The sequence below is a fragment of the Battus philenor genome, unplaced genomic scaffold (assembly GCF_028537555.1).
Source record: "Battus philenor isolate CCGP_79_NKW_IND1 unplaced genomic scaffold, ilBatPhil1.0.hap1 SCAF_13, whole genome shotgun sequence".
Classification (NCBI taxonomy): domain Eukaryota; kingdom Metazoa; phylum Arthropoda; class Insecta; order Lepidoptera; family Papilionidae; genus Battus; species Battus philenor.
In genome coordinates, this window is record NW_027181675.1 from 15,358,952 (window position 1) to 15,386,742 (window position 27,791).

At 46.7% G+C, this 27,791-nt stretch overlaps 4 protein-coding genes across 9 annotated transcripts in view; 3 read left to right on the top strand and 1 right to left on the bottom strand.

Annotated features, from left to right (window-relative positions):
- Positions 1–9,374, top strand: part of LOC137933136 (microtubule-associated protein futsch-like) — a 64,837-nt gene extending 55,463 nt beyond the window's left edge. For 4 of the 5 annotated variants that reach the window (XM_068776932.1, XM_068776931.1, XM_068776933.1 and 1 more), the window contains 8 exons: positions 690–788; positions 2,860–2,935; positions 3,063–3,161; positions 6,256–6,351; positions 6,751–6,838; positions 7,722–7,860; positions 8,715–8,866; positions 9,168–9,374. In XM_068776932.1, coding sequence (XP_068633033.1) covers positions 690–788; positions 2,860–2,935; positions 3,063–3,161; positions 6,256–6,351; positions 6,751–6,838; positions 7,722–7,860; positions 8,715–8,866; positions 9,168–9,291 — 873 coding nt within the window. In that variant the 3' untranslated portion in view covers positions 9,292–9,374. Of the gene's footprint in view, positions 1–689; positions 789–2,859; positions 2,936–3,062; positions 3,162–6,255; positions 6,352–6,750; positions 6,839–7,721; positions 7,861–8,714; positions 8,867–9,167 lie in introns of those variants that run through there. The other variant, XM_068776935.1, reaches the window with a different exon arrangement.
- A 589-nt stretch (positions 9,375–9,963) lies between these two features.
- LOC137933512 (uncharacterized) lies at positions 9,964–15,716 on the bottom strand. Its single transcript, XM_068777470.1, has 8 exons — positions 15,528–15,716; positions 15,136–15,246; positions 14,747–14,834; positions 13,824–13,975; positions 13,123–13,352; positions 12,732–12,952; positions 10,154–10,286; positions 9,964–10,066 (listed from the first exon to the last, which is right to left on the bottom strand). Exons 1-8 carry the CDS (start codon positions 15,714–15,716, stop codon positions 9,964–9,966), a joined length of 1,227 nt encoding a protein of 408 aa, XP_068633571.1.
- Positions 15,717–16,035: 319 nt separating this feature from the next.
- eIF6 (eukaryotic translation initiation factor 6) lies at positions 16,036–17,143 on the top strand. The gene has a single exon (XM_068777297.1). The coding sequence runs from the start codon at positions 16,169–16,171 to the stop codon at positions 16,904–16,906; it is 738 nt and encodes a 245-aa protein (XP_068633398.1). The 5' UTR covers positions 16,036–16,168; the 3' UTR covers positions 16,907–17,143.
- Positions 17,144–18,878: 1,735 nt separating this feature from the next.
- LOC137933324 (double-stranded RNA-specific editase B2-like) lies at positions 18,879–25,465 on the top strand. Of its 2 annotated transcripts, XM_068777239.1 has the most exons (10): positions 18,879–19,183; positions 19,409–19,464; positions 22,401–22,553; positions 22,660–22,756; positions 23,048–23,169; positions 23,348–23,447; positions 24,106–24,198; positions 24,265–24,395; positions 24,846–25,068; positions 25,303–25,465. In XM_068777239.1, the coding sequence occupies exons 1-10, from the start codon at positions 19,099–19,101 to the stop codon at positions 25,380–25,382; spliced, it is 1,140 nt and encodes a 379-aa protein (XP_068633340.1). In that variant the 5' UTR covers positions 18,879–19,098; the 3' UTR covers positions 25,383–25,465. The 2 variants fall into 2 exon arrangements, with proteins under 2 accessions (XP_068633340.1, XP_068633341.1); XM_068777240.1 differs by lacking the exon at positions 24,106–24,198.
- The last annotated feature ends 2,326 nt before the right edge of the window (positions 25,466–27,791 follow it).

A 27,791-nucleotide genomic window follows, 5' to 3' on the forward strand; every position in this document is an offset into this window, starting at 1 on the left:
GATTGTAAATCTCGTCAATGCCGATTTCTTGACGCTCATAAAAAATATACCCAGGCTTAGATGGGGGCCTGCTTAGGATAGCTTAATTATCATTTCTGTTAAGATATAATCAAAAAGAACTTCCTTTTGATAGCATTCTTCAATTTACGAGCGAGTCGTTCGCGACAAACGTGTCCATGTTGTGAGTCCTCTGACAAAGTCCTTCATTCAGCGCTTGAGCAATTATATCCAAAGCTAAATTATCATTTGCAAAGTAACACTTGGATCGATGTTTGTTCGTACTCGTATACCTCCTGCCTGGTACTTGTACGAAATTGACACGCAATCGACATCATTTTGCATAATGTATAACATTGTCGCAGCTTAAAATCAAGTCTTGTCCCCCAGGACACGGGGCTGAAACCACTGGCAGCGGTAACGTTCACCCGCAACGTATGGGTGAATATTATCTATACCCGTTGTTCTTACACCGTATCAAATTTGTAAAAACGAACCCATAACCCGCTATCGTAAGTCACGGCAAGTCAATAAGTCCCAGAAGCAACTCTGATTACAGTGGATATTATTCGCATTATCCTAAATTGAAGCTCAACGTGTAAATATTAAAGGTTCACTTGTTGTCTATAATGGAGACGATTTCTACATTGTTTGAAAAAAACGTCAGTGCTGATGACAGTGCATTGTTGCAGGAGAGCGTGCACAGCTCCGGCGGCAGGGTCACCGCCAGCAGCCAGGTGGAAGAATTCGACCTCGAGCAGTGCTGGGACGAGCGCGTGCTGCGACAACTTGTAAGTAGAGTCTGCAAGACAAGCGGACAGACAGGCGTCCGGCTCTCCGAAACTTTTATCAGTATCAAATTAGCCATCGGAAGCCAACATTAACATTCTTTGTCATCTCATAAGTACAAATAGTTTTTTTGATTATTATTTCATAGAACCGGAATTCGCCGACCACGAGAACGTAGCAAAATTGGAAAATTAATACATGAAACGCTGACATTGGCGCTTGCTTTAGAGCTCCTAAAACTCAAATTCCCACTCGTTCGCAAACTATCATGAACGCCAAAGAAAGTTACTTCTTTTTAGTCGTGTGCTCTTGACGGGACAGTCGTTAAACGGCCCTCCTCACACTCTCTCATCATCTCCCATCATCTCCCTCGTTGGTGTGCTTCTCACGCAAAGATTCCGCGAGGACCCTCACTCGTCTGACCGCCAACAAAAATAGAAAAAAAAATGCTTTTGAAGAGGAATACAGCTTACGATGATATTCGTGTTCTTTTAGTACTTCACGTGACGTCGAGAAATAGCATATGTGCGAATTTGGTTATCAGTTACCACCTACCGCAGGCTTTGGTGAAATAACATATCTAATTAACTTGTGTTTGCTTGTAACCTGTTGCCATATTTCTCGTGTATTTGTCATCAACAGAAGGCTGACTGCAATTGTAAAAATACGCCGCAATGAATGCACAAAAAGCAGTTGAAACCTTGTACGGTATTCATACCATTGTTTTGCGAGCCACGACAATGTGCGTCGCGGCAGGCGGGTCCGGCCGCCCCGAGAGACCTACGTGTGGTACAAACCAAAAGAGAGAGCGATACCTAAACAAGTTGTTAATAATGCAACTGATTGTTTTTATACGGATTCTTCCTTTTTGATTTCGGTGAGAATCTTACGAAGACAAGTTTTCTCGTTCTTAGCAAAGAAAACACGGCTTCAGTTTTATACAGTAATGAACAGTGGTCGCTACTGCGCAGCGCCCCGCGCTTGCCTCGCACCGCAGGCTCACCCGACCGGTGCCTGGACATGTCTGAGACTCTCAAGGTCCGCCGCCAGGGCGCGCACCTGGTTATGTTGGTATTTGCCAGGATGCAGGTTTCATTTGACTTCGCGTCCGCGCGCCGCCTGCGAATGCTTCGTGACTATTTTTGCCCGCTGGACGGGCGAGCGCGAGGATATTTTGGTCGGAACAGTTAGCGTTTGCCGGACGTTTTGTTCGGCGCACCGGCCGCTCATCGGGAAGCGAAGCGTGCGATTTAGCACGCAGTCGGTTCCGCCTTCTGCTTTCCCGCCATTTCCGGCGCTTGGATTGTTGCTAACGGAAGTTCACGTTGCCGTTATATTGGTGCGTTGCCACCTCGTCTAATTTTAATAAAGTCGTGTCGATAAAATGGAAATTTTTTTTTCGTAACATAACATTCGTTTGCATATTTTCGATATTTTTTTAAATCGCGCGCGGCAGCATTCCGTTTCGGCTCGATAACGCGGCTAATTAATATTTATATACAGGCGGAACTTAGCTTATACATGCAATATGGTGGAAATATTCCTTGAGCTGAGTACGTTTTACGAAATCTACCCGCTAGGCTTCGTGGGACGTCCGTCAACTGTGCGCATCACACGGGGGACACCTGATTAATAATAGCTTCCCAGCGGCTGCATCGCTAGCTGTGAATATACGTCCATCGTAATTTGGTGTAGCCACTTAATGAAATACGGCTAACATAAACATCCTTGCAAAAGTTATAGTAAGCCGTTACTAAATATAATACTGTTCGTTTACATAGTCTCTTAAAAGCGCGCGTGCCGCCGCTTTGCCACACCCCTTTACTAACTGTAAAGCCGTGTGAGACAGAGTGGTTAATGTCAACCCTTCAGAAGGTACTGTGACATAATTTATACATTAATATTTATCGGTACACGATGTTTAACTCATATGCTGTTCACAACAAAAGCCAGTTCTTACTGGTTATTTCAATTTATTCTCAATGTAATGTGCGAGCACGTCTATCTGTTACGTACACGAGTGCGGGCAGGAGGAGTAGTATCTGGTGTGACAGTGGGCGTGTGTTGTTGCAGCTCGAGGAGTGCAGCGACTACGAGCAACGGCGCCGGCTGCGCGCGCGCATCCGCACGCTCATGGCCGAGCAGGAAGGTCGGTACTCGCGCACCTCCCTTCAATATTCATATGCCCGTATTTGAAAAGAATCTCTTTGAAAACTTTAAATTGTAAATCGTAAAATTGCAAAGGATGCCGAGGTTTACGCAGTTTCACGTTTCAGCATGCACCAGCGCGGTGACGGAGGCGCTGGCGGAGGCGGGAGAGGGGCGGGCCGACGAGGGCAGCGAGGGCGGCGCGGCCGGCGAGGGCGAGTCGCGTGGTGAGTGTCTCCTGCTGCCGCTGCTGCAGGGACTGCTGGCCGGCGGCGCGCCCGCGCTCAGCGGTGCCACGGCCGCCGTGGTGGCCGACGTGCGCCGCGCGCTGGCCCGCTTGCGCGCCGCGCTTGCACCACCGGCCGACCACCCACACGCGAGGGCCCTGCTCGCGCTGGCCGAGCGCCTGGAAGACGCGCTAGACGCCGACCGCCTGGACGGCTGCCGTCGCCTACGCAGGCGCAACCGTGCCGCGCGGCACACCGTCGCGGTCACCCACGGCGACCTTGAGGCGGCGCGCCGGCTCATCGACGAATCTACTTCACCTCTTTCGCCCCCCTCGCGACCACCCGAGCCCCCGCTGCCGTCGCCGGAAACGCAGCACACGTCGATCGAAAAGCGCGTGCCCACCTTTCGAAAACCCGAATTCTTTCGACATTCGGTGGCGGAAGGAGCAGCAGATCCGGCTCCCCGCTGGCCCGAGTCCAGGAGTATCGCCGCCATTGCTAACAAATTCGACGCAAAAGCGGAACCCCCACCGGCCCGGCGAGTCCCGGTGCGGCCCCCGCCGGCAGTTCAAAAGTCGCCAGAGGAGACAAAACGCGCGCCCCTTTATCGCCCCCTCCCTCCCACGTACAACTTCGCGGCACCGCTTTCCGACGACTCGTCCAAGCCGGTGAGCCGATACAGCGCCAACAAACGCGCCCGCATGAAACGCGCGAACACTATAGATATAGGTAAGCCTTTGGGCGGATACAAGATAGAAAGCGAAGAAGAAAACCGCTCCCCAAATTTGCCAGAGTTTCGCCCGAAAACGGACAACGATCGAAAATTCCTCGCGTTTATGCAGAAAAACCGAGAGGAAGCACCGGCGGGGCCCGCCAACTGGAGCAGCAGATTTGGCAACATCAAAAATGCGTTCGAAAGCCGCGACCGGGTCGAGCCCGAGCAGGCACGCTCGGTCAGCGCCAGCGCGCGTCGTTGGCATACAGAAGGGCCTGGCGCGCGCCCGCCGTCCTTCCTGTCCGATACCATCCCACAGATCAGCAGAGCACCGTGGGCCCAGCGCAAGGAGTCCGTTCGCGCGACTGCCCTCCTGACTGCGCAACCTCCCGCAACACAATCACCTTCCGTTCAACCGAGCCTAATAAAGCCCTTCATTGCGAAACCAATTCCCGTCAACCAATTCTCCCACGCCCCGATGTCAGCATTCAAACCATTAAAAAAGATAACCTCACCGATATCCGCTCCTCCAAATGTCTGGAGTCCCCCTTCGAGTATCCTCAAGTCCCCGACCACGAGTAACCTTCCCGACCTCCCACCTTTTTCTAAGCCTATACCGCCTAGTCCCCCTAGTCCTCGAGTATCTCGGGCATCCGACAATGAGAAGCCGTGGAAGACGGTGGGTCATGTCGTCTCCAAATTTGAAAACGATAAGTTGGAATTGCTATCTCCTCCTCCGAAATTGTATAACTACCATCCCCCCACAACACCGACTCACGTCACCGCTCCGCAGACACAAAGTTACCCCGTGAAAGCGATCCCGAGTCAGAACGACCTGGCCGCGCCAGAGCTGGTGAAGAAAATACACGCAACGACCCCATACTGTGAGCCGTTTCCGGGGCCGGTGGACGCGCAGCGGCTCCAGATAGAGTTTTACGAACGACAGGTTCGTGAAAAGACTCACCGCGGCGCCCTGACGAATGGACATCGCGAACACGAGAACAAACCTCCCGCGCCGCCCTCCTACACTATAGTAGACTATACTCCCCCCAACGTCTCCGCGTCTTTCGTGCCCCTACAGCAAACGCCCGACATTGAAAAAGCAAAAGCGCACAAAGTGGACTACCTGCCCGACGTGGTCATGAGCGAGAACAGTGCGCACCCCGCGCCCCGCGCAACCCATATACCTAGTCCGGCGGCAAAAGCCTCGCCTTACCAAAACGGAGACGTTACCGAGCTGGCTGAAGGTACAACAGAGCACCACAGCGTGGTGACGAAAGTGATGCGCGGGCCCGTGCGCGGCGCTGCCACCATCACAGCGGGAGTAACAACGCGCGCCGCCGACGGCTTGCGCGCCGCACTGGACCGCTTAGCGCTCCCCGCCCTGCCCGCCGGCAGGAGCCACAGCACCGACCGCAAGTCTCCGTCCCGGACCTCCACACAGAACTACAATGAATGCAACTCACCCAGTGCGGTGTACAATCGCACGGCAACCGCGCGGACGCACAACCGACTCGCGTCCGACTGCGACAGCATCCCGTCTACTCAGTCGGCGTCGAGCGGGTCGTCGAGCCCGCTGGCCCGCAGCGGCTCGTGGCACCGGCTCTCCTCGCCGCAGACCTCCCCCCGCCGCGTGACCGCCCGGACCAAATCCATGCACTTGCTCGCCGCGCCCAAGCTCTACGAAGGAGGCATCACCCGCGACCAGCTGCCCGACAAGCGGCGCACGGTGGAAGCGTACTTCGCGGGGCGCGCGGGTGTGGCGCGGGCCCCCGCGGGCACGGCGGGCGCGCCGGCCAGCATGTTCGCGCTCGGCCGCAGCCGCACGGTGGGCACGCTGTCCGAGCTGCAGCTGCTGGACGAGAGCAACGCGGACGACGCGTTCGAGGACCTCGTGTCGGCGCTCGCTTAGCGCAACATTCCACTGGGTAGGGCGCGAGACGTGAGTCGTGTGTGTGTGGCGCCTGCTTGTGTCGCGTCGCATGACCCGAAACGCGCCCCCTCACCCCCACCCACCCTGACGCGCCCCAACACTCGATGTACATAAACACATGCCAGCTAAACCCTCCGTTCATTTACCGTCATGGGCACGGATTTTGGGCTTTGGCCGACAACACGGGTCGCGAGACCGGCCACGCGCAAAGCGAAACAAATCCCCGGTCATCGTACTGCCGGACGAAGCGCCGAACGTCTCCCGAGTCGCGTCACCGAGCGGACTAAAGTCCAAGAGCCGTGCCCGGCACTCGTGCCACGTAACCGTGTTATTTTGACTAATAGCTTTAAGTATTACGTCTTGTTTTGCTGTGGATTCCTGGACTGAGTCATCGCCTCCACGTATTCCGCCGTGAAGTACAACCCGATTGCGCTTGTTGTTTGCAGAGGAGGAGGAAGTGGCGACGGTGACGTCCAGCGCGAGGAGGAACTCCTCAGAGAAAACCATTAGCACCAGCACCACCACCATCAAAACTTCAAAAGGTAAGCAACGCCCTGGGAGTACAAGCTTGATGCGTGTTGGGACTTGTTTACTTTTGATCCGCAAGAATTATGGAAATATTCTGCAATTGAAAAATTTAAACCGTTTTATTGTTTTTTATAAATACAACACCCATACACGTTAACAACGTTACCCGAAACAAGGGCCTGCAACAGATAATAGCAGTGCAGTGAATACATCGCAACACTGCGGAACGAATCGACGTACCTCCAATAGGTACGAGCCGCGACTGTACCTCCCGGATACCACTTTTAGTCAATCCTCCCTGGGTCACCGCAAAGAACCCGGGGAGGACAAGCGCCATCGCCAGGTCGGTTGCCTCATCGGCGACCGCTCGACACAACTTGTAACCACTTATCGAAAGCTCCCGTCTGCCGCAGTGACCGAGAGCACGACCCGGCCGGCGCCCGTCTCGCCCTTCGCGAAGTTCCGGCAGCTCGAGAAACAAAACACAATCAACTCCCCCAAGTAAGTACACGCCCACGTGCCCCACGTGCACGCACGCACACGCGGACCACACGCACACAGGCGACTCTTGTCATTATTTGTTTTCGTTATTTTCTTTCCAAAAAATTAAGAATGTATTGCAAAAATTATAAAATAACATGAAAGATTTTTTGGAAAAATAATATACATTGTACATTGCTTCTTCGGACCAAAATAACATTGAAACGGTTGAGAACCATAGTACAAGTATCCAAACCTAGGACAAGGGACGCCTGGACACGCCCGTACTGCGATATTGAAATTATGAAGGATATCTATATGGAATTCACTCGACTCCAGCAAATACATTAGGCAATGTTAGGGCCGCTTCATATGGCATCGCATTCAAATCTTAACTCAGCGTATGTATTTATGTTGGCAGCCGCGCCCGCGGGCCCGACTGAAGGACACAAGTAAATATTATTATTATGCCATTCATATATGTAGCCGCTTCGTTACAAAGTATAGACACACGCAGACGTCGCTCCCGCCGAGTGGCCCTGGCATCACATCGGACGCATCCACGTCGCCCGCACTGACCCATCCGCAACCATCGTACCGCCATCGTTCCGCCATCGTACCGCCCACACATCCGCTTACCATCCGGCTCAGCCGGTCCGACCGAGCACCTCATCAGTCACAGCGGGCGCCTCCGCCGACGCGCTCATCTAGCCCTCCCCCGTCCCTCCCATTGTGTGTGCTGTAGCCAAATCGATTCCAAAGCGGTCGGTGCTGTGATTTACTTAAGATTTATGCATTGAAATGAAAATTTCGTTAGTCGCTTATCGCGTTTGCAAAGTTTGTGACGTCGGTGTAAACACACGAGCGGCGCCCGAGGCGGCACTAACCTGAGCCCCGGTTGTAGCGCGCCCGCGAGTCCGCAGAGCCCGGGCTCTCCGTCGCAGCCCTACTTCAAGTTCACCGACCCCGCGCTGCAAGCCAGCGCCCTCACTATAAAAGAACGGCTGCTGCACTGGTGTCGCGACAAGACCCGGGACTACGAGGTACACCGCACCCCCCACCCCCCCGCGCACCTCGCCGTGCTAACGCTCCATCCTCCAACTCTCGACGTAACTGCGCTGCTGTCGCGTCGCCGTTGCAGGCATTCAAATTAATTCCTCTAACTCAAGTGGTGTGATAACAGTTTGGGAGGTTTTGCGCGTTGTTTGGCAGAGCATGTTGCAGCTGGCTGCAGCGCGCACCCGCTTGCCGTGACGTTGGACCGACTTGAATGACTAACCGTTTCTCCTCGGCACCACCGCTGCCACCGCTGCGGCGGGCGGCGCCCTCGCTCAAGCGATTTGGCGGTCGCCTTTCGTACGCCTACCGTTGTTCATTAAGACAACTAGTTTACTATAATAGTAATAAAAAACGGCAAAAATTAATAAGAATAAGTATTTTTGCTTTTTATGGAATGGAAATTTAAGTCGGTTTAAAGTTACAAAACTGAGTGTTCACCTAGAATGGTAACGTCGCCACCGGCGAGCGACCGCCGCTACCACCTCGTGCCGCTCATTGACATTACGCTTTTTACGCTTTTTATGGCTACCACCTCTTACTCTGTATATACGCAACATTACACGGTATACTCCCGACACTCATCACACGACCAAATTCTATGGCTTTGGTTTGAACAACTGTCCGCAGCGCCGCCGGCCCTCGTGTTGAGCCGGTGTCGGCTGCAGGCGTGAATTCACAAACGATAACATTATCTCTTACTACCTGTGAACTGTTTGCATCGGTGTCTATTGTATTTTAATCTCTACCAGTATACAGACAGACTTGTGTGTATGTTGTTTACTGACATCGGCGCCGAAGTGTCCGTATCGATTGTGCGAGTGTATGCGTGCGTGCGCAGAATGTGAAGCTGGAGAACTTCTCGACGAGCTGGGCGGACGGGCTGGCCTTCTGCGCGCTGCTGCACCACTTCGTGCCCGACGCCTTCGACTACCGCGACCTGTCGCCCGACACGCGCCGCCGCAACTTCACGCTCGCCTTCAAAATCGCCGAGTAAGTGTCTCCCTCCTACCCCCCTACCCTCTCACGCTCCTCCCAATACCGAGATGAAAACGTCTCGCTGTTAACAATCAGCGAGCCGGACAGCGCGAACGAATCTACCGGTCACTGTTGCTCGATTCGCTCCGGCAAGTCGATAATCTAACGTTGCTATGCTAATATTAAAAGCGAGTAGTTATCTTCGAAATTTCAATTCTCCTTTCGCTATTTATCGAAGAGGAATTAGACTATAGCCTGCGATGGTAGACTCAAGCATAAAGCAGCTGCATCTTATGTGCGGAAACGTGTGTTTCAGAGAGAAGGCGGGCATCTACCCCCTGCTGGACGTGGACGATATGGTCGCCATGCGGAAGCCGGACTGGAAGTGCGTCTTCACCTACGTCCAGTCCATCTACCGCCGCTTCAAGGACGAAAAATAGCCCGCGTGCCCGCGTGCCCGCGGTACCCCGGTGGCACTGCCCCGGTGGCTGCGCCCCGCCGGCGCGCGGTCGTCGGCCGTCGGGCCGCCGCGCGTTTCGTTGTTTCGGTGTATTTAGTTTGTCCAAAGATCGTTTGTTGAATCGTTTATTGCTTTATGTGAGAGGTTTATCCGTCGCCAGCCGCCCAACTCGCCGCTTCTCCACGCGCCGCCGCGCGCCCTCCTATTTATTGTTATCTCGAGATGTATGTGATTGTTTATAAAGTAGCTCGTAAGGCGGCGCGCGCGCAGGCCTGCACTTGTGGCGCGCAAGCGGGCAGCGCCGCGCCCGCTAACATTACTCAATTATTTATCCTTTTTTTATTTGACATTAATAATGACGGCTTCAAATAATCGCCTACTGATCTTATTAAACTGACTATTGTAATTGACATAATTTATATAAAATACAAATGAAATAAAAACAATTAACATTTTTAAGTTTGTGTATGTTATTGAGCCTCCCCCCGCCCTTGTCACGCGTCGGCGAACGCGACCACGAACAGGATCAGGAAGAAGACGCACGCGCTGGCGGCGAAGCAGATAAAAACTTGTGACATTTGGTGCGAGTGAAACGCGCGGCTTATGAAGTTTGGTGAAAACGTAATGTCGAGAAAGAGGGCTGCGGCGGTGGTCACGTGGTCGCGCCGGCCGCTAGAGCGAGCGCGCAGGGTTCAGCGGCGCTGGTGGCGCGGTCGGCAGTGGCGGGCGCGGCGGTGACGGTGCGCAGCGAGCAGCTGCTGCCCGCCGGCCCCGGCGACGACAGCTGTGACGCGGTAGAGGGCTGCGCCGAGGGCTGCGTGGACGGTGGCGTCGAGGGCCGCGTGGAGGGCTCGGGAGTGGCGTCCGGCAACAGCACGCGCACGTGCAGCGTGCTGTCGCGCCACGCGCGCCACGCTGCCTGGTGCTCCTGCACCTTCAGCAGCATCCACGTTGTCAGCAGCCCGTTCAGCGCGCCTGCGACCAGGATTTCTACTGAAACTTGTCGAGACAGTCAATTATAAACACTCAAAAGAAATCTTCATCCTGTTAAAGTTACTAAAGGTACAAAACCAAGAAGCTCGTGGTGCGGCTTAAAGGATCGACGTGCTAAGACGTTGTGCGTCAGCGGTTACGAGATCTCATGAAGCAACTAGACAAATTAAAAGAAATCTTTATCGTCTCGTTATGGGCCCCTAGCTTTAATAACGTTCAGGCGGCGCAAGTTTTTGCCGAAAATCTTCGCACCGAGGTAAGCAAGGAGACATTGCACTGGTCGCTCCTAGACGAGAACTTTCCACGAAGAATTGGGTTAAGAAATTTGCTTTTTCCTCTGCGGTGCGCGACAATGACCCGTCAGGTTTTAGACGTAAAGGCAGAGAGGAGCGGCAATAATTCGTTTTAACCGACTCTGCCAGAAACCAAAACGCTTTGTTACAAATAAGAAAGGACCAATATCTAGCCACTTCCGCACACGCAGTGGCTGTCGTGCATGAAAGTGCACCGCCCGCCAGCCCGCTCCCCCTCCACGTGCCCCGTGGAGAGTGAAACACGTGTTGAGTGGATTTACGGTGGCGTTTGTGTAGTTGGCATTGTCTGTCGCGTGCGCATTTACGAGCGGGCTGGCGGGCGGTGCACTTTCATGCACGACAGCCACTGCATGTGCGGAAGTGGCTAGATATTGGTCCTTTCTTATTTAGGATGGACTTCCGCAATGTAACGCCTGATTCCATTAAATGCTTTGTTACAAGTAAGCCATGAAGCAAGTTTGATCCCAACTCGGCTGAAAATGTCGAAGCGAGGCTTCTTTTGGACTTATCTGCAGGCCTTGGCAGTCCTGTTAAAGGCTTTCTTGTTTTCGCGAATATCCTTTCTACGAGCTTAGTCGTCGCCTAATCACCGCTGTACGATCGATAACCACAACCGTACAAAATTTTCCCAACTTCTGTATCCGCCGCAACCTATGTCACTGAGAAATTAGGGTCTTCAAGATTACGTTGACATCGACTGACATCATCGCGGGGCCCCGGGATCGGAAGTTGTTTTCCAGGACGTACCTGGGGTACGCCAGGTGCAACGCCTCTTGTGAACATCTGATTTGCGTCTCCGTAAGATAGAGCTGATACAGTATTTTAGTCCCGAGATAATAGTGGAAGTGAAATGCACTTGAAGCGAGAGGACGTGCAGTCGCTGTCGAACTGTGTCGTTGTCTGCGCTAATTTCATGTTTTGAAGTGGAGCGAGGCCTCATTGGCCGACTTCAGATAAAGATAAAATTATTTTATTCGACATTGAAATTGTTAACAGAACTCTCATTGATTGTCAACTTATTATTTATTTATTTTTGGCGCTATTAATAATGGTCAGTAAAGCAGTTCTTATTTTAGATGTGAAAGTGATAATTTAAAATATTGCAGAATAAACTTTCAAAAGCAATCGACAATTTAATTAATAATCTTTAAATGTCGTTTCTCTGTCTTCATGTAGGCTAGTGGTATAAAACATTAAGTGTGTGATTATTGTTACCTACCTACCGTGTTTAATATCTTTAAAACATATCACTGTTTTCAAAACAACGCGTTACTGTTTATTTGGAGCATATACCGACATATTCAAGAGAAGTTGCCTTGTATGTACACATACACTTAATCAGATGTAGGCAAGAGTTCTTGACATTTAAATATTGGTTTATTGAATAACCAGCAATTTCCGTCAATTTATTTAAAAATTGATTTGAAATTAAAATGTGTTTTGAATTTTGTAAATAGTAGCCTAATAATGTTTTGCAGCATTTCATAAAAAATATGAAATCGTTTATTGCAAATGAATTGAGACTTCTTGCCGTAGAAACTTTGATGCAGCCAGTTTTTCACGGTGCCTTCTAAATACACTATGGACGACTCCCTTTTTTTATAAATTGTAACTATTGTAAACGTACAAAATTTCGTCTTAAATGTATTGCGAGGCCACTGTAACAATATTGGTCTCTTTAAACCGCATTTTAAAGGAGATTCGCGGCCCTAATCCGTAAATAGCTCGTACGGCACGCTATTGTAAAACAAAAAAAAAATTAAAAAACACATTGAGACACCAGTTGGGTCCCCAACAATCAGTCGTCGACTAGCGGGCAACAGTGCCTCTGATGCCGCTGCTCTCCTCAGCTAATGCCTAGTCCGCTTAAACCGAAGCTGCTGTTCCGACCGATCCATTTGAAATTGCAGTAATGTTTTCTCTTATGATATTCCAACGGCGGTTACGGTTCTTCGTAACGTTTTCGATTTAGGAACATTTAAGTTGAAAGTGTTGCAGGTTTGGCCAGGCCACGCCTTTAAAAGCGCCTAGTAGTAAACACAGTACGCATACGTAATGCTAAACCTTTTGGAACATTTCGCGTCAAAGGGTTTAATGCAAAGAGGTGGTTTACCGACTAAGCCGATGAGCAGGGAAGAGAAGACGTTGGCGGCCAGCGCCACCAGGCCGCCGCGGCGCGCGCCCGCCTGCAGCGCGGCGTCGCACGCCCTCAGCGCGCGTGCCGTGCCCAACAGCGCGCCCGCCGCGAGCGCCGCACCGCGGCTCGCGTCCGCTGCCAGCGCGCGAGCTCCACCCGCCCGCGCCCAGGCCAGCGCCGCGCGCCACCACGACCACCTGCACGCGCGCACGCATCTCAACTCCACAACACACATCAGACCGAGTTGGCGGCAACTCGCTCGCGGGCTCGCTGCATTGAGCCGGGGGGAATGCTCGCAGAAGTTCCACGTTCAAATAAAGAATTTGAAATAATCATCTATGGTATAAAGGCTGGTAGAGAGACGCACTTGTGGGTCCGGGTGACGACGTAATGGTGACGGCAGAGCTCGCAGTGCGAGGTGGCGGCCTGCAGCAGCCAGCGCTCGAGGCAAGAGCGGTGCACGGCGGCGACTGTGCCGCGGCAGGCGCAGGGGCGCGCCAGGCGCTCGCGCGACGCGCCGCCGAAGCAGATGCGGCAGATGCTGGCCGACTGCCAGCTGCGCCGCGCCTCGCACGCCTCCTTGCCGGCTCCCGAGCCCTACGCGCGCAGGCAACGCGCGGAAAACTTCGCAATAAATACGTTATTATGTGTGCGAACACATATTTATTTTGTCGTTAAATACTGTTTATCCTGGCTTTTCCCACTTCGCTATGTAGTATCGCTAAAGGCGCTTAGCGTTTTTCTTCATTTATATGAACTGAGAGAGCTCCGAAAAGAAGTTCGGCTCGTGCCTTTATATTATATATCAACATAATTGGAAGACCGCCAGGTGCGGAGCGCAAGAGTGACCTTGGAAGATACAATCACTGCTATTATTTGCTATTATCCGATTGTTCGGTACGTCTGTGCCCGGGGGATGCAGCGCACAAATTCTTTGCGTAAATCACGAAGGCACAACAATTTACACGCATTAAATACAATACAAACCACAACAGAATACTTTGCGTTCAAAATTAATGTACGCCTGATAAATATGACCCCGTTACTACAACAAGATGGGTGGGCGACCTGTTTTCTGAGGAGCAGCGCACAGACGGAGCCCAGGATGGAGGCGGAGCGGTTGGCGGACTGCAGCGGCGGCGAAGGTGCCGACGAGAAGGTCAGCGAGTCGGCGATGCGCTCGCGCAGCGCGCGCTGCTCCTCCGCCTCCAGACCCGCCGCTGCACAGTTAGCTTCGCGTTAACTAAGTAGCCAGTAGTCAATTTTGCACGTCATCAGTCAGATAGAGACACCTCCATAACGACACGGGTCTATTCTGATGGAGACCGCTAGTGCGAACCTGGAGCTGGCACAAAGATTGTTGTATCGTGCCGACGTAGTCGAAAGCGATTTAATGGTGAAACAATTAAGCGTGTTGTCTTTGGCCGTCCGAATTGCGATAAACAAGTTGAGATCTTTTTGCAAATATAGCTTCTTAGGCAGCTGACTTTTGTAAAATCTCATTCATATATTTCCAAAGCTTTATTGGATTCCATTTTAAAGCCGCGGATAATAAATTTTCCCAAATTATATTTGCACAGTACAAACTGCACATTTATCGCAAAACTTGAACCCGCGGGTCCCCACCGATTGCCCGCTTTGAGCAAATTCTTTTTGAACAACTGCCTTGACGTGCAACTCGTCTCAAACACTGGTCGTTGCGAAGAACGCAGCCGCAACTGGAGAACGTCGCCTTAACAAACGGCGTGCCATTTGATACGTAGCGACTGTCAAAACCCTTTGATATTAATCCATGGGGTGTATCCGCGCAATTTTATCCATACAAACATTCCATTTGGATCACCTATGGGGTTTACTATACACAACAGTGTTTCAGTTCAGATAAGACAGAAAACCTCTACACTCCTAAAATTTTATCGACAAATGTGTCTTTAACGACGACTTGGATTTCTTGTAAAACCACTCGTATTCGAGCAGCTTAAAGCGCTTACCTGGTGAGGTAAAGCCTGGGTACCGACAGCTGATGTCTGTCTGTTGCCCCGTCGACCGCAGCTCGTGTTGCTGCACTGGCGAACCCGGCTAACGCCATGCAAACAAGACAAGATTATACAATAAATAAGCTCTATGACACAACTTTCCCGATCTCAGATGCTCCCAGAACAAAAAAATAGTGTAGTCTTAAAAGTGACCTCTTAAATTTTTCATCCAAAATTTTCAACAAATCCCCGCTATTTATTGTTTTTTTTTCTTTTTACTATAGAGTAACCAACTAAAACTAACTGGACCGGAAGATTACCAGATTACCAATCACACAAACGCAGGGCATAAATGTACAAGAATGCACAAATTGCTTGGCATAATCCTGCTAAAAAGTACGTACCGTGACATGGAGTGAAGCGCTGCTGGATGCGGACATGATTGTTATGCCGCTTTCAGAGCTTCCGTGGCCCCAGAAAATCAGAAAGGTTTGTCCTTCTGCCACATTACACTCCTGGTTAGCGACGCAAAATTAAAATTTACATTACGTATTCATTTTATACCCAGTTTCTTAGTTATATGGCAGTTATAAAAAGAAAAAATATTTAGAAACTTAAAAGAAAAAAATACATAAAAATACAAAGACGCGACGTACGAAAAGAATTAAAGTTAATTTGCAAAGACAATGTTTTTCAAAAAAAAATGTAAAGGAAATATTTACATAAAGTAAGTGTTACGATAATAACAAAAATACGATGTAAGAAGTTACTTTTATAAATCCACAGCTAACCATACCCTTATTAAATTGCTGTAACTGCATCTTCTATGAAATTTAAAATTGATGTTGGCTAATGCTTGCTGAATGTTTTGTTTATATTCGGGCGGCGCAAGAACGGCGCGTCTAATATTCTGTATCACATTCCCTGAAAATCTTGAATTTTCGTCATATTCGGTGAAATTACGCAACATTAGACCTTTATGCATTTTTCTGGGGCATAGTCATTTTGTGAAATATTTTCTGTTTAATTTATATAGACATGATTGACAAGAACTCCAAAAATTGACAATTAAACGTCGTAATTATTGCTTCAATTTTAATTTCTTTAATTATAATTTTTTAGAATAGCATTAGTTGAAATAATTCGACAGATTAAAATATAATAACTGACCAAAAAGTTATACGATATATTTTTCTACTATTTGCTTAACTTAAATCAGCTAAATAAATCATTCTTTACATTTTTATTACAATAATATTTTCTGAACGCAACAAATATTGCACAACATTATGTTAGACAGAGAGCAATGTCATGAAACTGTCAAGATGACATATATAAGTGTTTTTAGCTTCATCCCTCCTGCACGTGAAGGTTAAGTTTTCTTGTGCAATTCATTAAACTCACAGTTACTCATAAACAAACAGAACTTACGGAAACATGGCGGTCCGCGTCCAATTTGAAAATAATAATGAAGTAGGTGTGTTTAGTAAATTAACAAATTCCTATTGCTTGGTCGCTATTGGCGGCTCCGAGAATTTCTACAGCGTGTTCGAAGCGGAGTTGGCTGAAGCTGTCCCGGTTGTGCACGTGAGCATAGCAGGTTGCCGTATCATCGGGCGCATGACCGTCGCCAACAAGAACGGACTTCTGGTGCCGTCGTCTACAACGGATACTGAGCTGCAACACATTCGTAACAGTTTGCCCGATAACGTTAAAGTGCAGCGCGTAGAGGAGCGGCTCAGCGCGCTCGGGAACGTTATCGCGTGCAATGACTACGTGGCGCTAGTGCACCCGGACCTGGACCGAGACACCGAGGAGATCCTAGCAGACACACTCGACGTAGAGGTGTTCCGGCAGACCGTCGCGGGCAACGTCCTCGTTGGCTCCTACATAGCGCTCAGCAACAGAGGGGGCTTAGTCCACCCAAAAACCACAATACAAGATCAGGATGAGCTGTCATCTTTATTGCAAGTCCCGCTGGTTGCTGGCACAGTGAACAGAGGCAGTGAAGTAGTTGCAGCCGGAATGGTTGTCAATGACTGGAGTGCTTTTTGTGGGATGGACACTACTTCAACAGAGATATCTGTGATCGAGAGTGTATTTAAACTAAATGATGCCAAACCAACAGCTATCACATCCACTATGCGCGCCTCACTCATTGATAGCATGTCATAATACCTGGCCACTGTGAAGGGCCTTCTTGCATAAATGTTATGTGATACTTTGTTTATAAGCACCACCTACATGAATAGTTACTGTAACATTTTTGATTGTTCAGTCAAGTATCATTAGTTATAATATGATAATTCTTGTTTAATTTCACATCAGTCTGTTTACTAACATTGTGCAATACTTGCACTTTATGTAAAGTTGAGCAATAAGCAATTTTTTCCATGTGGAATACAATCTTGTCTCACAATAAACTATTTTTTGTATCTAGTTTTTTTTTAATTTAATAATATAAACAATACTTAACTATATGTAAAACATGAAAATGCATCTAAGAATTCAATTGGAAAGCTGCATATTCATTCATTCATGTTATCTGACAGACACCCATAGGAAAACATAGCCTTCCTTCAAAAGTTGTCACAATGACCAATCCTGTGCCACCTGCATCATGCATGTTCCTGCAATCTTAATTAGGTCATTGGTGCACCTAGTGTGCGGCCTACCTATGCCGCCTCTACTGGCTTGTGGTAACCAGTTAAAAACCTATTGACCTCATATACTTCTACCTAATTAAATATAGAAGAGTGTATGTATAGTATAAAAATATTAGTAATTTTAAAATAAAAGTAAACAAAATTCATAGGAGCTAGACAAGTGTAATATGTTTTACCCTTAATAAAGCTTAGTACAAATGTTGTGAAATGCACTATTAAAAATTAAAATACCTTTAAAATCAAGTAGGCTGTGTGATAGCACTGTCTTAAAACTTTAGAGCCGAGCAGAGTATGTACAACCTCTTATATTGCTACAAGCATTGAACATCTGTCACAACCCCTCTTCTATCACATCTACACTTCCTCTTATAGTCTCGAAGGGCAAGAACAGCAGAGTCAATATGGAGACACCCTTTTCTCCATGTTTGTTTACTTTCTATCAAAGCAGATACATCTACCTCTGCTCTGAAGCTTATTTGAATGTCATTGATGTAAAATACAGTCGACTAGGAGTCTCCACATTATATTGTGAGCTTTACCAAGAAGCTGAATCCCGCTTTGTTTTGGAAAACTTAGAAAAGAGGGGCATTGAAGAGACCCAATCATTTTAAATAGAAAAATATGATATTACTAATGAGTGATTTCACGGTAATTATTCCTTATTAGTGAAAAAAAAAAGGAAATAATACGTCCTATTTCGTTGTTAAAAATAAACAACATTTGTAAATAAAATAAACTACTTTAATTCAGAAGCGTATTTACTGAAGTTAGTAAATAGTTAACACATAACTTCTTTTTAATAAAACTTTGACCTTTCGGATTCTGATATTGATGAACAAGTTTGAAACAAAATTTTTGTTAAATTCCGATAAATACGCGGCCTTGAAGCTCGGCGACTTATTTAGCCCGTCTGTCATTTTAAGTACACGTGCAATGAAATTATATGTACATTGAGATAGCCCCGCAAGTTAGTCAACGACCCCAAAATTGATTTGATTTATTGATAAATGTTTGCTATTAACTCGTCTAAGCTCGCTGGTTTGGCAGCACAGTGAACCCCGAGCTGTCATATATGTATGTCTAATGTTGCGAAACTGCTGCATGTGTAATGCGCTCAAACTTAATTTTGCCTTGATAATTTTATCAGATTATCTATATCAGATAATCAAAATTGACTTAAATCACTGAAAACTGTCTTTCAGTGATATAAGTCAATTTTTATCTTTTAATTTTTTGAGGAAATCGATTCTTTAATCCTAGGTGTTTATTTGTTTTTAAAGTAATAATATTATGATTATAATTGAAAAGTATTAAAAGTAAAGAATTCTTTGGAACACATTATTTTTATTGTAAAAATAAGGATACCTATAATTTTTGAAAAAAAAAATTAAATATACTATCAGAATATACTCAGGCAAAAAGTTCATGTTTTGTGCTATTACTGCAACAAAATACGATATAGTATCTGTATTGTACCCTTGTTATAGTAATTGCGAATATAGTTTAGTTTGAGTTTAGTCATGAATTTATTAAATTCGGTTTAACTCTAGTAGCAATTCGATTACCCTTGACGTTGTTATTGACTATCTCCTGAACTATTGTCTTATCTCCTTCTTCGTTGAGTATAATTCGGAGCGGCGGTGCGTCCGCCGGGACGGTTGTTTTCTCAAACGACTTGGTGCATACAGTACTAATAGTTGCATGTCGTTTTTATGTAGATTGAAGTCGTATACGACAAGAAGTAACTTCTTAACAAGCAAAGCTATTTACAAAATGTACAATCAATGTAAGTGTGCAGTGATTTTTTTTTAAAGTACATCTTAATTTGGGCTTTTCTCACATTATCTTTGCTACATTAGTACAAATGTAATTCAAGTACTAACCCTAAAACAAAATAATAGCCCCGAACGACTAAGACGTTGAATTTGTAAGAAGTCGCGAGGCTGACGTCGGTCTCCGGTTCTGAACATGCGCTCCGACCGAATTGTTTCACATCAATATTTGTTCACAGACAACACTCGGAGTGGTCGCTACAGTTCGCCTGGCCAGTTCGTCTCCGCGGGCGAGGTAAGCGGTAGATGTTCAATTATATTAGTAATATAACTGTACTGCAACATACCCTCCACTCAGGACACCTTTTATTTACTATTATTAATATACTGATGTAATGTTGTGAAAACAAATCAAAAACTGTTCAACAATGTTACAGCATACCAATTGTTACAAAAAGGTTAAAATCATTTAGTAACTTATTATAACAACAAAATTGAGATATTGCCAGTTGAGGTAAAGGTGTACATTTTTCTGTTGTATTTTATCAAAGTTCACTCTGGATTTTAGTAGTTGAGCGGGTAATGACGGACATGTAACTTAAGACACAGGCTCACATTTGGGAAATATAAACCACACAGAATTTTCTACAATTTATTTTTGATATTCCTAATAATACCTTGTAATGCGATGTTGATGAGACATCTGTTAATACAGCGCAACCCTGCGCCGCCAAACCCAGGCACTGTCATTGAGTCACCAGCTATGCTCTGATTGTGCCAAGAACTTTTCCATGCACTCCACTATCACAGAAGATGTGTGCTTTAAAATCTCTCTGATATTGGACTTTAACATATATGTCAAAATATTATTTCTGACAATTATTTTAATTTCCATCAAAGTATACACATGTAGTAGATCAGGTGACAATGGGAGAGTTGTGGTCTCGGAGCATAGCTGCGGGTTAAGAGAATCCGTTGTGAGTGTGAGATCTAATTTCATGCACATAAAGTATTCTCTAGACTGGTGGAAAGTATCCTGCCCTCAACTCCTAATATGAGATTGCCCTCTGAAGTTGTAACTGGACAATCTGAGATGCAGGTGGCAGGATGCTATTAATGTTAGTGGGCAGAGGTGCAGTCTGGTACAAGGTCACTGGGTGGGTCACATGCTAGGATGTAAGAGGGAAAGTGGTAGATGTTAGTTGCCCTTATGTGTGATTGCTATTGGTAGTTAAATTCTTAAGAAGTTAACAAAAATCTTTTAGTTATAAACATATGTAGTGAAATATTATCAAATAAACATTTAACTTTAACAAATAAAATTGGTCATGAAACATTAAAAAGAATGCACATGTTGTGTACAGCAGTGCAATATATATTTACTTCCTTCTGTATCAGTATGGCTGTTTCAATCTGAGTGGTGTTAGCTTCAATTAGTATTGTTGATGAGGTTTGTCTATGAGACAGTATGTGTGTATGTATATGGGAGAGTATGCAAGTGTTGTATGAGCACATGAGAGGCAACTGGCATGACCTAGAAGGCTACAAAATGCCAGCTGGTGGTGGGCGGCGCGCAGGGTCCACAGCGAGCGGCCGGTTCTCTGCAGCAGAAGCAGCCTCTGCAAAACCAGCATCAAAGTTCAGTAAGTGATAAAATTCTTATAATGTAGACAAAAGTGTGTAAGCTTTCCCAAGTACCAGGTACTCTGATGCACAAGGTATTCCTTAACATATTATCCCTGCTTAGAATTTTATGATACAGTGGAGTCGGGTACATTGTTAGCACTAATGTACTGTTATATTTACTGGCATAGGAACTATTTCATTTCCTGTATTTTTTGTTGTTTTGTCCCTGAGTAGAACGAGCCATCAAAATGAGTGCCACATATTCTATTGATTGTTAAAATTCATTCATCAGTTATCACATTGTTTTCCCTTTCCTTTAATGCATGTCTTCAACTTAAAGCTATAGGCTATATACTGAATGTGTTCTAATCTCTTAGCGAGCTTTGATAAACTTAGTCTAGTTTTATTATCATGTTTACAAACCTAGTGGCATGTATTGGATAGAGCAATTCATTCCCAAGTTGTGTTATCATATAAAAACTGCTTGACACCAATGTGGGATTTTTTTTAAATTTTGGATTAAGGATCTTTTTTAATTTGTTGCAAAATAACTTGAACGTTTTTGATTATTTTGATTTTCAGTTGAGTCACAAGATGTTTTTGCAGTGTGGGAACTATTAAAAGCTACAAGTGATTCAGATAGAAATTGAAAAGACCAAAAAATATATGGTCTCCAAGTGAATGTAATGTGTCAAGTAAAAAATTATCATGAGATGGTTCTACTGACAAGACCCGCCTTACTTCATGGGATGTTCTCTCATGAAGTAAGGTGGGTATTGTCACCTTGTGCTGCGACCCTATGACGACATAACGATTTCAAGTTCTGAATTCGGTTTATGTGTTCTAGGGAAGGAAGGAAGGAATAGGAATAATAGCGGAGGTAGATAAAATAAATTTGATACCACCGCGAGCATGGAAATGAGAGCGCAGTTATTGCCATTGCCGAGAGCAGAGTATTAGGCAGGAAATGACAGTGCGATATTTGGGTGCACTCTAATTGGCCCAAAGGAGCTTTCTGGAACGAATCGATGCCAGGAATTCTTTCCTGTAGCTCAAAGGTATTCTTCAATTTTTTTTAGCAAATGGTGCCCGAGAAAGTGAAGAGTTAGTTTAAGAATTCCAAGCGAAAATATGACTGCAGGTTGTTAGGTGAGATTATATGAAACGGGTACCTTATGACTAGCTTATCATATGTTTGCATTGGGACAATCACTCGGTGCAGGTGTCGGCGACGCGACGCGGAACAGGGGAAAACGTGGGAATGACAGTAAGAACACGCCATCTCGCGTCGCGTCGCCGACATCTGCACCGACGCGCCGCGCGGGAGGCATCGTTGCTTCCGCTGTATCGCCTCGCTAGGCAACAAGCCCTTACTGCGCACAATAGAACTGTGCAAATAATGTTTTTGGCGGCTCATGAATTTGTTAGTCGCGGAGTTGTGAAAATGTCTACAACGTGTAGGGACATACAGCAGGTCATTTCATAACGCGGTAACTAGTCAGGGTGGTTCGGTAACAAAGGAAGATGTATATTTGATGTTCACACTATCTTGTTTTATTTGTTTTTAGCGCAGCATTTAGTTTATTTGTGACGTCAATGTCGCAGGGCGTGCAGTTGTCGGGGCAGCCCCAGCCGCCGCAGCCCCCGCAGCCGCCGCAGCCCCCGCAGCCGCCGCCGCGACAGCCCGCCGCCGACCAATCGTTCGTGAAGCCGACCCTCATAAAGAACGAAATTTCACCACAATTGCCCCCTGTCCAGGTACAGGTGTACCTTTTTATCAAGGCACTACCGTCTGTGTGCGGGAAGCACCGACACTTCTGGAGCTTTTGTGGCGGCTTTTGTAGATATTGCAATGATGTTACAGGACACCGATGCGGACATGCAATCAGAGGCGCGGGATAACGCGGGAGAAAACAAAGAAGAGGCCCGCCCCCCCTGGATGAAGTCCAAACTAGCGGGCGGTGAGAGCACACGCACGTACTCGTCCCACCCCTGCCGCCCCACAGCCCTAGGGCGCGCGCTCGCTTCCGCTACTTTACAGAATAGACATAAAAAACTTGTCTGCCTCCGCCCTAACTTCAGACGGCGGGCGCGCGCAATGATGGATAAATATTGCGTGTTTGTTCCGAGCGCAGCGAACCTCAGCCGCGAGTGGTGTACAGAACGGCAAAGATTTAATGTAAAATCATCAAATGTTTTGGTAGACGTTGTCGATCATTATTATTAAAGTGTATTTTGTTGGCACCGAGCAGTGAAGAAGATCAGCAACAAGGAGCGTCGGCGACGCCAGAATGAGAACCTGCGGCGCCTGCTCACGCCCAAGAACGCGCTCATGGTGCTCAACGAGATGCTGCCCAACGACCAGCTCACCACGGTACGCGCTCCCTCCGCACTCAGTGCGCGCGCACTTTGAGCTCAGTGCACGTGCACTCTACACCAAATTTTGAATTAAAGCTTTAGTTGTATATCCTTTCCAAAATAAAATATACTGTATTAAGCATTGCTCTTGAATGAAAGTGCGTCTCTAGTTGAAGATAAAATACGTGTTGCAGCAATTCCGCGTGGACGTGGTGCCCAGCAGCAACCAGTACTTCAAGACGCAGAGCTTCTGCGCCGACCTCATGCTCGACGGACAAAACTATAAAGGCTTCGGTGAGTCGAGGAGACGACCGCTGCCTGCAGCACCACGCCGACGCGCTGCACCTGCACTTGCAGCCGCCCCAGCTGCTCCGATAAAATGCCTTTTTGTTACCGACCTCAGGAATCACTGAATGTTGGAAATTAATTTATTTAAAAAAACTTCGCACAGCGCCGCCGACGATGTTATATCTGTGCGCTAGTTAAAATTAACTGTTTGTACAAAAATAATATTTCCTGCGAGCCAAACGAAACGCCCGGAGCTGGCACAGGAGGACAGGTTCCGAGTGTAAATGCAGTGTAATAAATACATGATAGCACGCGGCCCGCGGGCGGCGGCGCCGCGGACTATTTAAAAAAATCTTCAATTTAACCGTAGCCCCGCCTGAGGGGTCTGTTATTGGCCGCAAGCCGAACGAAAAGCATTGAAACAAATATTCTTTCGAATGGGCTTTGCCTTCGAAAAGATTTTATCTGTTGATGTCTGTTTTCATTTATTGATGCGACGCACAGGTCTCGGTTGTTGTTCTATCGAGAAGAAATTGTCCGAAACTCTATATTTACACTTTTGACGGTTTATGAAAATCAGCGCGGTAACACCGCGCATGTTCATCTCCTATAAATACGTTGGTTCCCCATCTGACATCCGTATAAAGGTGTCGCGTACTGGCAGGAGACAACAAGCTGATGGCGCGCAACGCGGCGGCGGAGCAGGCCATCCGGGACCTCATCATCAAGAAGATTTCCAAGTCTGTCGCCGCGGAAGGTAGGCGCCGCTTGCACCCGCCGCTTGCTCCGTAACGCGAGGTCACTAATCGCACGTCGCGCGCAGGCACCGCCGCCGCCGACGAGGAGGAGCCGCTGCCCATGATCCAGCTGGCGTCGTTCGCGCTGCACAAGCTGTTCTGCGAGTGGGAGGTGGAGGGGCACCGCGTGCCGCAGCTCAAGCCCGTCGCCACCTCGGTCAGTGTTTGCACTTGCACTTGTTTGCACACGGAACGATCGCCTTCACTCGCACACATTAGACACATTACATGCCTTTTTACATAGTAAACGTGTCTAGAAAATCTTAATTAGAAAGTCTTGCAAAAAATCGGTAAGTGTACATATACCGTGTCCCACAACTTTTAAAATAGTGAATATAAAAACTCTAAACAATTTTCCCAGCAACCACGGGAAAGGAGTAAAAACGAAATAAAAGCTATCATCGGTAAATAGGTGAGATATGCACACGTCTAATAGAATTTTGTTAGGAATCGTGTTAAAATAAAAAAGTAGTTTGATGTAATTGTTTAAATGCATTAGTAGAGCAGTGCGCTGTTCTGTGCGCTGTTGTGTGCGTGGATGTTATTTAGTTAATAAAACTTAACGACCGCTGGACACGGCAATGTACGCGAAGCGCTTTGCTGGCAGGAGTCGGAGACGGTGGAGCTGGAGCCGGCGGCGCGCACCCCGCGCCTGCCCAAGAAGCCTAAGACGCTGCCGGCCGACGCGGCGCTCATGCATCCCTGCATGCTGCTCACCTACATGCGGCCTTCGCTGGAGTACCACGAGCTGGCCGTGCAGGGTGACCGCCCGCAGAATATGCTCTACACCATTGGCCTGGAGGTGGACGGCACCACATACATTGGCAAAGGTACCATCGGCGAAAACCCATAATTTGGCAGGCACTGGTAACAATGATTATTGTGTAGCGGGATGGGATCTCACACAACTATTTACTTCAATTATCTGCTTGAAGCTTCGAGTGAATTATTTCCTGGCGTTTGTGCGTCTCACGCTGCGATTCAACCTTTTGAAAATAACATCGAGGCATCCCGTTCGGTTGGCTAGTTCGGACAGTATGTTTGTAAATGATTTTATGTTACAGCGCAGAACAAGAAGGAGGCGCGGCGGGTGGCGGCGCGCGCCGCCTGCCAGGCGCTCTTCGGGGTCGAGTTCAAGAACTAAGCGCCGGCGCGTAGATATAAGCTGTAGATTAATAAAGAAGTTGCGTACTATATATATGTATGACATAAAGATGCTGGAATTAATTGTGCCTCTTTATTTGCCCGGTGCACCGCTGCCGGCACGCGGAAACTTGCGAGCGGTGAGATATCGTACGTGCACTCGCACATACGACTGTTCTATATTCATAATTACGTGGCGTAACGTTGCATGTTACCGTCCCATACACCTTAATTAAGATTTTATCCATGAAAATATAAACAAGAAATCTCACATAAATTGCAATACAGTATAAAATTTTTGAACCTTTGACGGCGAATGGTATATCTCAAGTGGCGCGGGATCGTGGAAGCGCGTTATTGGTTCAAAACCGCGCGCCAGCTGCAGCAGTTTACATCCATTGCCCGGTAGAAGGACCCTGGCCTCGGTCGCTTTCACCAGCTACGTGACCTCACGCGCCGGACCAATTCGAATTTACGTTATAAATTCACGTCTTAGTTCTTTTCATTCTCGGAGCATATTTAAATTCACGCCACAACCTTTATATCGCCTTGCACCCACCACCACCAAAGTGGTAAGTGTTGAACAAATATTATAAAAACATTAATATGAAGTAGCGTTTAGCTATAAGCCAGCGCTCAGTATTTTGTCCGTGTTCATAGTTCCATCATTATGTATTCTTTTTTATTTTTAATTTTATTTATTTCTTTATCTCTTCTCTTTTTGTTTTACAATGTTTTATTTTTTTATCTCCGTTCTGACAGTAAACAATCACATCTCCCTCCCTCGGGGTTAACCGTCAGCGGAGCAAATTGCACATATATTTACATATGTTTACATGTCTATAACTGTGACATCTATTCGCAGTTGCGAGTTTTATACTTATAATAACCTACGGTCATTGAGGTTGAATTTTCACCTATCCACCACCTACGGCTTAATACGGTACAGTGGACTCATATTTCTAATATATAATAATACATTGTGTATGTAAAATGGCGAAAGTAAGGCCGTTAAACCGTTTGGGTTCTTGCAGAAATAAATTAAAACAGGTGGTTAATCCATCTGTAAAAACCAAAAGAGGAAGGAAAAATAAGATAAAAACACCCGTCATTGATAAATCTATTATTACTAACTGTAACGGTTTACAAACAATATAGTACACATAATTGAATACCATAAACTTGTATGTATACGAACTATTTAAACCTATTTAAACGGAAGTCCATCCTAAGTAAGAAAAAAGACACGACAACCACTGCATGTGCGGAAGTGGCTAAATTTTGGTCTTTTTCTTATCTATTTATCTTCCAAGTTGTTGTTGCTCAAACTGCGCTATTATGACGAAGAGTAGTGTGACCTGGTCGCCGCCGGAGCGCGGTGCTGCTCGCCGCCGCAATTCGTACACGCGTAAGCTATGAATGACGTCATCGGTAGAGTGTCACAACTATTTACTAAAAATTGACAGCAACAGACGTTTTTCTTATTATTATTTAAGATTTCTTTTAATCACATAACGTGGTGTGGTGTTTGCCACCGTTGCCATCGTGTCGTGTTGAGTGTACGAGCCCTAGATGAAACGTATCAAATGATGCTGATACTCGGACCAGGTTTGTTGAGAGTTTTCTGAAAAAGTTTACATTTTTCTGTCGAGGTATTGTCACCTGAATTTAATGACGCCCATCTAGGCTCCGTGCCGTATACTACAAAGTGCGAAAGATGTGTGTTATAGAAAACCAGCTTAAAAACAAATCGGTACGCACAACAACGGACCGTCCAACCACTCCCTGAAAGTCCTGCCCTGCTAACTCTGGATACGATTCGGAAGTTTATGTAATGTCAGGTTTCATGTGCCAAAAGTAAAACGCAGTGTAAGGACGTGACCGCATTTATTAATGTCTCAAGAATGTTCTCAGTTAGTCATTTTGTAAACACGCGCGTATCAGTGACGTTCCATAGCTGTGAACGGTGTTGCCAGAAGGTAATAAAGATATATTGGCATAGTCATTCCTGTGAATTTTTGTTACAGTGAAAAAAAAACAAATTTTGACAAAATATTCAAATTTTAAAATAAATTCGGTTTAAAAAAGAGCTTTTAAATCGATTTTCTCGACTTCGTGGGACTCTCGCCGGAAGTCAATTGAATACATTTACTGACTCCTGCAGACTGCATAACTAATTAAGCAAACAAAATGAGATAATGGGACGAGTCCACGTTACGATCTGACGGTCGGGAGCAGGACATCATTAATAAAATGCTTACCTCAGCCACTCAGTCTCAACGGGGGCGCGCGCGTCGCCTTCTGCTCTGTGGTCATCTATTCCTAGTCTATTACTTCGTCAATTATAAATAATTGAATTATTATTATTTATTAAAACTGAATATAATTATAAAAATATATATTTTAGCGT

Coding starts and splice junctions, on each gene's coding strand:
- eIF6 (XM_068777297.1), top strand. CDS start 16,169: ATGGCGGTCCGCGTCCAATTTGAAAATAATAATGAAGTAGGTGTGTTT.
- LOC137933324 (XM_068777239.1), top strand. CDS start 19,099: ATGTCGTTTTTATGTAGATTGAAGTCGTATACGACAAGAAGTAACTTC. Junction 19,465..22,400: donor AGTTCGTCTCCGCGGGCGAG/GTAAGCGGTAGA, acceptor TCAATGTCGCAG/GGCGTGCAGTTGTCGGGGCA. Junction 22,757..23,047: donor GAAGTCCAAACTAGCGGGCG/GTGAGAGCACAC, acceptor GGCACCGAGCAG/TGAAGAAGATCAGCAACAAG.
- LOC137933512 (XM_068777470.1), bottom strand. CDS start 15,716: ATGCATAAAGGTCTAATGTTGCGTAATTTCACCGAATATGACGAAAAT. Junction 13,976..14,746: donor CCCAGGCTTTACCTCACCAG/GTAAGCGCTTTA, acceptor CTAACTGTGCAG/CGGCGGGTCTGGAGGCGGAG. Junction 10,287..12,731: donor CCTGCTCATCGGCTTAGTCG/GTAAACCACCTC, acceptor TCCTGGTCGCAG/GCGCGCTGAACGGGCTGCTG.